We start from the raw sequence: 12,138 nt of genomic DNA, 5'->3' as shown, positions 1-12,138 counted from the left end.
ATGCTGATTTATAGTGCAGTTCTTCAACCTGGAACCTATTGTCCGAAACCGTGCCAAAAATCAGCTGTCAGAAATGATATACCTTATAAACCCATTACTAAATATTCTGAAATAAAGTTTTGTGCCTGTATGCCAATTTATGGTACAAATATTAACAGGCATGATATTCACTTACACTCATAGGATCATGACTTATGTTATTAATGTTCAATGAGAGAATGTGATCTTTGCTTCCCACGTAGATTCTGTCCTGATCTTCATCCATCAACAAAATCCTGTAGTCCAGGGGACTCTGAGATAAACTATAATATTCTGATGTCTTTGTCTCTTGAAGATCTATAACAAGAGAAAAGAAAAGATTCCATTAATAAATATAATGGAAAACTGCTCAGTATAGACCATAGAAATGTGAGTTACTATCCTTACCTGCTGTTCTGGGATATAACATATTGTACTCAGTCACATTTTGGATAAAAATAATACTATTTATACCATTGTATAAATGTAAAACATCTAATGATGCAGGCAATAGTCTAAATGTAGGGTTGTACTGATCTATTTATAAGTTAATACTGTCAAAAGCACTCTAACCTCACATGGCACAAACCACCTTATGGTTATTTTCTCCTTGGCGCTAGGACATGGAGCCTAACCCCCCCTCCAACATGACCTTCGAAGTCCCACCCCCAGCTCTGATTGGCCCACCGCCCGATTAGTAGTGCAGCAGGGATGTCTATTTGTGGGTGCAACAATGTATTGTTCCATTGTCAATGGTTTCATCAATGTTAACTGCCAATGGTACCATCGATGGTTAAACAATGATGGGCGCTGGGATGGCGGAGGCATTGCCATGCATCCCTGATGTGCTCATGATGTGCCCCGCAGCTGTCTTAACTGCCCTAGATATCGGGGGGGGGGGGGGGGGGGGGGGGGGGGCTGGCTATCTTGTATAGAATTTCTGATGCGAATACTGAAAGGTATGCTCCCTTCATTCTCAAAGAATGCCTTTATCCATAGATAGGACAAGAGAAACATTCAATTTACTGTTCTGCACACAACACAAGCAGAGAAAGAAAAATGTTGACAGCGTATCTCACTGGCATCTGAAGGATTTCATACTGGTTAGTCAGAAATATCTGAAAAAGACAGTGCACACATTTCATGTTCTCAATACATAATCACATTAAAAATAACATTGCTGAGTAATGATTTGGGTGCAGTAGAGATCTACCTCTGCCTCCTCAGATAGCACATTTCATTTCCCGTTATACTTCAAGCTGTGCTCAACACTGTGCGAGGCCTGGCTTCTGTCTCTGTCAACACTGCTCTTTCATTTCTACAGCTCTTTTTCCATTCTTTACACTATAACTATGTATGACTAGCAGCTTCTTTTACAGAATATGTTTAGGCTAGCAATCAGATAATGAGCTAATTTACACAAGCCCTCATTGATGTTTTCAACTAGGAAGAAGGTACAAGCACCGACAGGCGACTTCATTGCCGGATTAGCAACAAAGCAGAGATTGTCCAGGAGCCCTGGTGTGGACTGGCACACAGGGGCACAGAGGAAACCACTGGTGAGCGCCACCCCCTCTTCTAGGAAGCAAGTTCCAGACTGTGCACTTGAAATATACATTATGCATACTGTATGTTACATTATATTTCACATGACTATGGTGTATTTTCTACAGTGCATTCATCTCTTAAATATTCATGCATAGGAAATATTAAAGGAAATAAGACCATACCCTCTCTAATGGTTAGCCAAGCCTCTTTGTAGGCAGGCCGAATCCCCTCTGTAGGTTGGCCACACCCCCAGGTGTGGTCCCCTAGTACTGCATTTACCTGGTGGGCCATTCATGCCTCAGTCTGACATTGCAGGTGCCCCCACACATGAAGGGCTCTGTGGCATGTAAAATGGATTTTCTTTGTGGTATAATATGAACTGGCGACTACAGTATGCTTAACACATTTGAAGTATTTACATACTACACTTTTTAATAACATCACCAGCACATCATATTGACAATTTTATAGGCAAGAGCCCCTACAAATTAGTTGCCCTGGAGCACCACAAACCTTAATCTGGCCTGGTGTGTCTTCCCCTACCTTATCATCTGTGCCCCCCAAGCAACACTCATCTCTATATCTTTATGTTCCCCCTCCCCATGTCTGTCTGTTTTTCCGTCTCACTTTCATCTCTGTCCTCCTCTTCCTCTCCTTGCGACTGTCTCGCTCCTACTCCCATTTTTTACACAATCTCACTTTCATCTCCATAGACCCTATTTAATCTCTATTCCACTTTTCCCCAATCTCTTTATCAATCCCCCCCCCCCTTCCCCCCATCTCTGTCCCCTCTTCCCCATCAGGGAAAGCTGAATATAACAGATTACGGTGCATAAGTGTGGTACGGGCTCAAATTAATAGAAATGACATAATCAATGGGATGTTCAGGAAGCAGTCATCTTTAGAAGCACCTGTTTTTTTTCAAGCCTGTAACTTAATACAGTACATAGAAAATGAGGTGCCAGAAATAGTGCAGATGATTAAGTGCAAAATGTACCCCGATCACAGGGCTATGCAACTGCGGCATTCACAGTAAAGCAAGTCCAGTGACAACAACTGTGTTGCTGTTAAACAAAGTTTAATTTACAATTTGGTACAGTATGTACTTACAATATGTATATTAATATACTACACAATATACCATGAGAGGCCTAAATTTGTTTGTTCCTCACAAACTGTGGGAATATTTACTTTCAGTGATTGGTTTAATTTTGCATTTTCCTTTAGCTCATAAGGTGTCCATGTATGCATTTCCAGTTCTTAAGTGACCACAACTTGAAATGTACATTCACTCAGCAGCTGTGAAGGATTAAGACTTCCTTACTAGTGCTATGTTCCAACCTTCTACTCAAAAACATTTACAGTACATCTCGGTAGGGGACCCACAAATGTGGCATTTTCCATTTTGGATAAGGGATACTCAACCTATATATTTACGTCCTTCATTTGGAATTGAAATATTTTAGAGATATTTTTGGACAGGAGTAGATATATTGTGAATATAGAACATAGTGTATTTCATTTACCACTATTATTACTGATTATTTATAAGATGTCATAGTGCTGTATCCTGCCTGACAATAGAAGAAACAGTGCATGCATAAAACAGGGACATACTGTACAAGCAGACATGCAGATACTTCTGTGTCCAAGGCACTGAGGTGGAGTGGTCAGCAGACTAGCGTGGTCACGCCTTATTGTGTTGTGTATACTTATGAAGCGCACTATGGGCCTTATTCAGGTTGGTTAGTGAACGAAAAACATAAGCAATTGGAGAAAACCATGCTGCACTGCAGGTGGGGCAGATGTAACATGTGCAGAGAGAGTTAGATTTGGTTGCATATCCGGCGCTTAGAGTGTATTTTATCAAATATTTATGGGTGACTGCGACAAGATTGCATCAGAGACTGGACGTGAGGAGTAAAAAGGAGGAGTCAAGGTTGGCACTATGGGACCATGGAATTGTGTTTAATGTTGGTCTGAGATATTTCAATGGAGGAGGAAAGATGTTCAATTCATTTTTTTACATTCTGAGCTTTAGGTCACATTGGGACACCCAATGCTATTTTTTTGGTGGTACTCAGGGGTAAGCAGTACCGACAGGAGGTTACAGAGTCAGGCAGAAATCTGTGAAATAATTTTAGAAAGTACTTAAATATGTGTCTGTACACTTATCCAGAGTGTGCGAGCTACTACAAATCTTAGATCAACATGTAATTTTAGGTGACTACTGGCAGCTTTATTTCCTAGACACTCATGTAAAAATAGCAGAGAGGATAGGCGTGGCTTGGCTGGCAGCAGGAGAAGACGTGGCTGTGCAAAGCTCCTGCCTGCAGCATTAATAAAAGTGGGCATTTGCCTTCATTCCAGCCTACCGCCATATCCTGACACACTCTCAGCCCTGCTGAGCCACCCTGTACTGCAAGGTTCAAGCTGCGGAGCCGGGGGAGACCTGCGCTGCTCCCTGCAGGTTGCGGCCTACCTTCGTCTCTGGAGCCAGGACCTCGATTTCGGGTGGTAGCCGCTGGAGACGTCCTGCTGCCGGGAATCGCGCCACCTGCACCACGGTTCTCCCACATGCCGGGACCCTGATCCCCGATCCCTGGTTTACCAGGCACCACCATCCTGCAGGCAGCCAGACGCTGGGGAGTGTGTTGGAGGTGACGGCCAGAGCACTCATCACCAGCGGGCGACATGCCATCTTACCTCCGACTCCGCAATATTCCTGCAGCGTGGCCGGGCGGTTTCTGAGGCGCCTTGGTCACTGGCTGGACTGTGGCCGGCGCCTCCCGACCCCTGCAGCATTGGGTCCTGGGCAACGGTGAGACTGCTGGGCAGTGAGTGCAGTACCCATAACCTTAGCTCTCCCTCCTCCATTTGCCCAGTCTGCAAGCCCGGCTGCTTTTCCCTCTGGAGTTGAGGGCTTGTGACTCCCCATCTCCCCTTCACTACCCAGCACATGTTCTGCTCTCCCAGCAGTAATTGGAAAACATTTATTAATATGCAGCCCTACAGTTTGGGCCCACTTTCAATATACTTGTTTTTCACTTCTGATGCCCTGGCGCTCTCCAGTGGTTGCATATAATTATTACGCTCTTCTTTGCAAGTTTGCTTCCATACTAATGCTCATCTAGCCATTTCTATTCTGGGGGGAATGTGCAGACTCTGGCCCTGATGGGATACTGTTCTAATCACATAAAGATCACCGGTGTTCCCTTGGTGACACCAAATTGCCTCATGGTAAGAGGTGAGAGAGGCTCACAAGGCAGAGGAAGAAAATCGCAAAAGAGGACCTCTGCACATTAAATGAGTACCTCATCTTCTGCCGATATGAGACAATATCTTCTTCCCGGGGCTCCACCGCCGTGGATGATACTTCTACACCCTCTCCCCCATGCCTTTTGCCTGTCTCAGACTCTCCCTCTCGAGCTGGGGCCCATGTGGCAGTTCTGCACATGATACCAGAGACAGGAGGCCTATCACAGATTTTACACCTTCTTCATGCCCTGCGGACAAATCAAGACTTAACTAGAGAGTAGATTCAGGGAAACAGTCCAAACGTTCAGTCTGAGATTTCTCAGATTGTATACCGACTAACTTCATTGGAAGGCTTTTCTTCTGACACAGCTGCGGCCCACAATGCCCTCAAAGCCACAGTCATCAGACAAGCGACAGGTCTCCAACAGCTTCAAGAGCATCTGGACGATTTGGATAACCGTGGAAGGAGAAATAATTTGAGGGTTCGGCGGGTCTCGGAAGACATCCCACCCAGGGACTTGTTGACTTTCTCACAAAGATCTTTAATGAGCTCTTAGGCTGGGATCCTGCTTCCATAGTCAATTTCGACAGAGCTCATCAGGCTTTGAGACCCAGAGGGGCGCCATCAGACCGACCTGGTGACATAATTTGTCGCTTACATTATTAAGTTCGTTGTTTGGATGTGATCAGAGATTGACAACAATAGAATCCAGATTTTCCAAGATTTATCATGGTCAACCCTTCAAAAGTACAAGCCTACTATCGCTTACTGCGGAGCTTCAAAAGTTGGGAATTAAGTACAGATGGGGCTTTCCTTTCAGGCCGCAGGTTTTGCATAACAGAAAGTTGTATTAACTTAAAAAACTCAACTGATTTGCCTCCTTTTTGTCAGGTGCTTGGGGTGCCCTTGGTCACCATTCCAGAATGGCAGGAGCCCCTGACTCGCTCTATCCCACAAGAACTCTCTCACCCTGACAACGACTGGCAACTTGTCAAACGCAACCCGAAGCCCCCTAGGGAACAGCGAACTCCTACACAGACAGCAACGAAGTAAAGGTTCCTTAGTGGTTTAGGAGGTTTGCCTACTCCTTTTCGGGAGACTTTGCTATGTTTAAACAACTACTGCTGGGTCGATGATGTTCCTTGCCACAATGTGCCTTTCTCCTTTTGGAGGCATACTCATGGCAACGATATCATTATTGGTTTGATAGGTATTCACCCGACCCTATAGAGTTGACGGATGATGCCATCAGCTACATGTCTTATAGTTTCCTTAATGTTATGTGATTGAACCGTTATTCTAATTCTTGAATGTTATACTGGTTTAGTTATCACTGACCCCCAGTTACCCCCACACTGCCCTAGTATTCTTGGTCTCTGGCATGTTACACACGTGTGAGCTCCCAAGTGGCGGTAGTGTGTTTTACCTCTATTTCATACTTCTGAATACGTTAAATTCTTTAAATTGTTTTCCAAATGTACTTTCGGTTTCTCTTTCTTCTTTCCTATTTTCCCCCTCCCTTGTGTGGTTTTCTGCCCCGGGAGAGTTGTTGCCCTCCTTGCTGGTCTCCATATTGCTCCCTATACAATAGACGATGGTGGTTGGCTTTAAGGTGACAGCCATAAAATTTGTTTCCCTCAATGAGAAGGGCTTATACATCTCAGAGAAGTGTTCCAGAGTGCTCAGAGACCTTTTTGCCTTCAGGGCCAACGCTGCATTTCTCCAGGAGGGTGGTCTTCTGTATGCCGGCGGTCGGGCTCCCGGCGCTAAGTATACCGGCGCCGGCATACCGACAGCCGGCATACCGACACTTATTTTCCCTCGTGGGGGTCCACGACCCCCATAGAGGGAAAATAAAATAGTGTGGCGCGCGTAGCGCGCCACCGTGCCCGTAGCGTGGTGAGCGCAGCGAGCCCGCAAGGGGCTCATTTGCGCTCGCCACACTGTCGGTAAGCCGGCGGTCGGGCTCCCGGCGCCGGTATGCTGGTCGCCGGGAGCCCGACCGCCGGCCAGCCGTAGTGAACCCCTCCAGGAGACGCATTTCAAATCTGGGGTAGCCCCAACCCTTAAGGACCGCAATTACCCATTCTCTTTTTAGATTAACAATAGCAAGAGTAAGTCTCTGGGAGTCACTATCCTGCTATCCAAATGATTGCCATTTCAAGACATAACTTCAATTACCCTAGAGGAGGGCAGAACACTCCTGGTTAAATGTAAGTTCTGAATCTGATTACCTAACTGGTAGAGGGTATCCCAATAATAGGGGGAAATTTCAACTGGTTTCTCCAGCCAGGGGTGACATCTCTGAGACACCAGCTACACCCTCACTTGCTCCGCATTGCAAGGTGCGCCGCACCCTCCATGAACACCAGCTGGTTGACACGTGGAGGCTCCAGCACATGGGGGACAGGGACTACATATTTTATTCTCGGCCACACGACACTTACTCTAGGCTAGATTATTTATTTCTGCCCCACAGATATCTGCATTTAATCCGGGACACCGATATTGGGATTATCACCTGGTCTGACGATGCTCCCGTCTCCTTGACTCTGGAAACATCCTGCCCTAATTTTAAACAGTGTACTTGGAGGTTAAACGAACAAATCTTAATGGATCCACGGTTTCAACCTCAGTTGCTTGAGACTATAGAGAACTACTTTGTAGCTAATGAGACGCCTGACGTCTCCGGAGTCACAGTGTGGGAAGCGCATAAATGCGTCCTGCGCGGGAAGTTTATCCAGCTAGGTTCAATGTTGAAAAAGGAAAACCTGGGGGGAAAAAACTGCCTTGCATCAGCGGTTGAAAGACCTGGATCGACTCCTTCGGTTTTGATTGAATTGAACGAGACGAGGACAGGCCTCAAAGCTGTTATTTGAGTACAATAAGGACTATAGGTTATGCAGAAACCGCTTTTTCAATGGGGTAACAAACCTGGGAAGCTTTTAGCTAGAGCGCTTCGCACCCAAAGGGCTTACCTCATATATTCAATCAGTGGAGGACGCGGCGAGGACCCGCCGTACCCTCATGAGACATAGCTGACAAATTCCACTCCTATTATACTAAACTACATAATCTCCAGAATCCTAGGTCCTCTGAGCCACCGCCGGCTACCCGGGACCTCTGCAATGCGGGACTCCCAAGGCTGTCAGAAAATGACAGCGTCTGGCTGGACTCCCCATTTTCTCTCCCAGAATTAGAACAGGCTCTTAAAGAGACTCCGTCTGGGAGGAGCCCAGACCCTGATGGCTATACTATTTCTTATTATAAATTCTTTAAGGACTCTCAACTTTACCTAAAATGTTGACAGCCTTTTCCTCCCAAGCATTAGAGGCTTTCATTACGGTCAAACTAAAAGAAGGAAAAGACCAGACACATTGCGCTAGCTACTGTCCGATATCACTCCTTAACACGGACATCAAGCTGTTTGCTAAATTTATAGCAAACAGATTGAAGCTATTGCTCCCCAATATTATCCATTCAGATCAGGTGGGATTTGTACCTGGGAGGGAAGCACGTGATAACACAACCAAAATATTTGACTTGATGTATTTAGCCTCGCAAGGTCACATCCCAGTAGTGGTGCTGTCCACCGATGCAGAAAAGGCTTTTGATGTAGTTAGCTGGGTTTTCATGGAAAGGGTCCTAAGGCACCTAGAATTCGGACCAGTTAGCCTGTGTCACATTTTGGTGCTATATAGTTCCCCTACAGCGAGGATTAAAATTAATGGGGCCCTATCCGAACCAGTCTTGATTAGGAATGGGACTAGGCAGGGCTGCCCTCTCTCGCCCCTTATTTTCATCCTATGAATGGAGACTCAAGCCGGATCCATTAGACTTAATCCAAATGTTTCTGAATTTACAGCAGGGAATAGAGAATATAAATTTGCATTATTTGTGCATGATTTGCTAACCGTCCTATCGATCCCAATTGTCTCAATTCCCAAACTGATGTCAGAATTCCGCAGATTTGGTTCCCTGTCCAACTTTAAAATGAATCTCTCTAAGTCGGTGGCAGTGAATGGGTGAGATTCAAATGATATATCACGCCCAATTTCCTTTCTAAAATGATCTCCATTATCACGCGTTTTGCTCCCATAGTAATCAGGTTTCCTGCGTAAAGGTTTGGGTGCCTCACTACTCCGGGCGTAGCAAGCTGAAATAATGATACAACGTCCCTAAAAGCAGAAACAGAAAGGGTGTGTAAAGGGGTGAAAAAAATTGAATCTCACCCAATGTGTCAGATCCCTCTCAATCCCATTCATCTGGCATCCCACTAGCTTTAAATACTTGGGAGATACATTGAATACCGATTTCACACGCCTTTTCGACGAGAATTTAAATAAAAAAATAAAAAAAAACTTACTACACTTCGTTCCGAGTTTCAGAAGGCTTTCCTGTCTGGGGAGACTTAGTGTAATTAAAATGAACGTCCTACCCAGGGTTCTATATCTCCTCCAGACGCTCCCAGTTCATATTCCTAAAACTTGGTTTCAGGACTTACACAATGCAGTTAGAGATTTTGTTTGGGGAAACAAGAGGCCCTGTTTCCAACATGCCATACTTTTCCACCGCAAACACATGGGTGGTCTTCAGTTGCCCCATTTCTCTCTGTATTATGATGCCATTGTCCTTAATAGGATAATGGAGTGGACCCGATCATATGACACTAAACAATGGGTTCTTATAGAGACTGCCGCCTTATCCTCACTCATAGCTCATTACCCCTGGCGCTCAAAGCTCCCTATCGTTATACATCCCATTATTGGCCCTACACTGATACGCTGAAATAGGCTTAGGATCCTCCCGTTTGTCTACTCCAAACTTTCTCCCCTGACCCCACTGTTTAATAATTCAGAATTTCTCCCTGGGGTATCCGGTCGGGGATTTGATTCATGGAAGTGGATAGGGGTGACGCGTTTTGGCCAGCTGGTAGAGAATGGAGAAATGATCGCCTTCCCTATGTTGCAGTCGAAATGGAGCCTCCCACCATCGGAGATATGGAAGTATCTCCAGCTGAAGCACTTTGTACTGGCGAATAAAGTTCGCCCTGGTATTACCAGACCTTTGACGATTTTTGAAAGCATGTACTTGGATTCTTCCCGTCCGACGTGCTCTCTTTTAAAATGCTATAGATTCCTGATTGAACATAAGTTCCCGGATCTTCCTAAATACACAAGAGACTGGAGTTGTGACCTACAGATTGATTTAACAGAGGGGGACTGGGAAAAAAGTTTTCAGGCCACTTTTGTTAGCTCGATTAGTTATTCAGTGATTGAGATGCAATTCAAGGTTTTATCATGATGGCATAGATGCCCCTTGACACTTGCAAAAATGTTCCCTAGTGTACAAGATACGTGTTGGCGGTGTAAAAACGGATTGGGCTCCCCGATACATATCTGGTGGGATTGTTGCTTACTTCGCCCAGTTTGGAATAAAGTTATTGTAATCTCGAGGTTGATCATGGGTACTGAAGTCCCTTCTGAGCCTGCTTTCTAGCTTCTTAATTTAGTTGCGAGTTCCCTGGCAATATATAAAACATCTTTACTAAAGTTTCTTAATAGTGCCGCTAAAGTAGTTATCCTTGTTCGCTGGCGGTGCACTACCCCACCTACTGTGAAGGAATGGTTTGGTAGAATAGATATGTATATGTGAATGGAGGAATTACGAGTGACGCCAGAAAGCCAACAAAGATTTATGGCTACATGGTTTCCCTGGCTTGACTTCAATTCCTCACAGACAGACCTAGCGAATGTGACCTGAGAACGAGTCCCATATATTGGGCCCTACATCTAGAATTTGACTGTTTAACAATGCAATGAGACAAAACTTCTGCTTTTCAGTATGAATAGATATCAGGTAGACCACACTACCCTATCCCCCCTTCCCTCTCCCTGACTCTGTTTCTTCCCTCCCTTCTTTCTCTTCTGTCCTTTCTTTCTTTCTTTTATTTGCTTATATGTTAAAATTTGTGTTGTCTAGGGAGGATTTGACATGCGATCATCTGGTTGATTGTATTTTATAGAATACTAACTTAGGCATTAAATGTCAATGTTGGCGTGTTTCTGACCAATTGCCGATGCCCATTTCTCTTGTATCGTATTTTCCTGTATTACCTGCCTATGTATTTACGCTTTATTATGTTAAATTCAAATAAACATTTATTGAAAAAAAAAATATCAGAGAGACAGTGGGTCAGACTAGATAGCAGAAAATTGGAGAGTTCAGGGAGGGGGTATGGGTCATTAGGTCGACAGTCATTAGGTCGACCACTATTGGTCAACATGCATTAGGTCGACATGGTCATTAGGTCAACATGGGAAAAGGTCAACATGATTTTTTAAAAACTTTTTTGGGTGTCGTTTTCTTCGTACAGTGACGGGGAAGCCCAATTAGCGCACCATGTCCCCTCGCATGGCTCGCTTTGCTTGCCATGCTTCAGACAAGGTTACCGTTCCCAATCGTAGTCCACGTGGAGCATAAAGTATGAAAAAGTTAAAATATATATTTTTTTTAAGAACTCGTGTCGACTTTTTCCATGTCGACCTAATGACTGTCAACCTAAGCCTTGTCGACCTAATGACCGTAAGGCCGGGGAGGAGAGGTATCGAGAGCTGTTAGTAAACTGGAAGCATTGCTTCTGCTCTTCAGCTATAGTTCTGATAAAACACTGCTGATGTTTGTCTTAGGATATAATGGTAATAAATACTAATACCAGCCTTTCATTAATATTAAAATTACATTTAGCTAAATATTATTCCTTGTATTTAAATTACGTTCTGTACCTTTGTGATTTATATTCAGAATTAAAGCAAGCTTGATTACAGTGCGAGGCAGAGAAATGGTGAAATGGTCTCTAAGCTCAGTGATATCTCCCTCTCCCTGCATCCAAGAAACAATCAAAGTTCTAACCTAAACAAGTCTTTCAGTATATTAAATTGACTTAAAAATAGCTGCTTATGTTAATGCAAAATTCATGTCTGTAAGGGTTAAATGTTTCTTCAGGGTGTCTGTAGTCATACAGCTCTCCTGGCTCCCTACATACAGTAGGTCTGATGTGGTGAGCATGGGGAGTCGCAGAAGCCCAGAAGCTGCACCATACCAGATGGTGTCTGAAAAGCAGCGAGGATACAGATTTATACATCATCTATTTTCACTTAAACAACTGTATAGTCAATTCTATGTAAAACATACGGTATAATGACTTTGATAATTATTATTGAGGTCCACCATGCATCCAGGTAGAGAGTGTATAACATGATTCAAATATAATTTATCATGCTGCTAAATCACTACCTGCATGCTGGAAAGAA

The 12,138-nt window shown here is 44.3% G+C and overlaps 1 protein-coding gene across 1 annotated transcript in view; it reads right to left on the bottom strand.

Moving 5' to 3' along the window:
* Window positions 1–12,138, bottom strand: part of SEMA3C (semaphorin 3C) — a 265,500-nt gene that overhangs the window by 146,390 nt on the left and 106,972 nt on the right. Inside the window, exon 3 of the mRNA XM_063926949.1 lies at window positions 176–336. Coding sequence (XP_063783019.1) covers window positions 176–336 — 161 coding nt within the window. The remainder of the gene's footprint in view (window positions 1–175; window positions 337–12,138) is intronic.

The sequence above is a fragment of the Pseudophryne corroboree genome, chromosome 6, assembly GCF_028390025.1.
Source record: "Pseudophryne corroboree isolate aPseCor3 chromosome 6, aPseCor3.hap2, whole genome shotgun sequence".
In the NCBI taxonomy this organism is placed as follows: domain Eukaryota; kingdom Metazoa; phylum Chordata; class Amphibia; order Anura; family Myobatrachidae; genus Pseudophryne; species Pseudophryne corroboree.
This window is presented reverse-complemented; position numbering and strand designations above follow the sequence as displayed.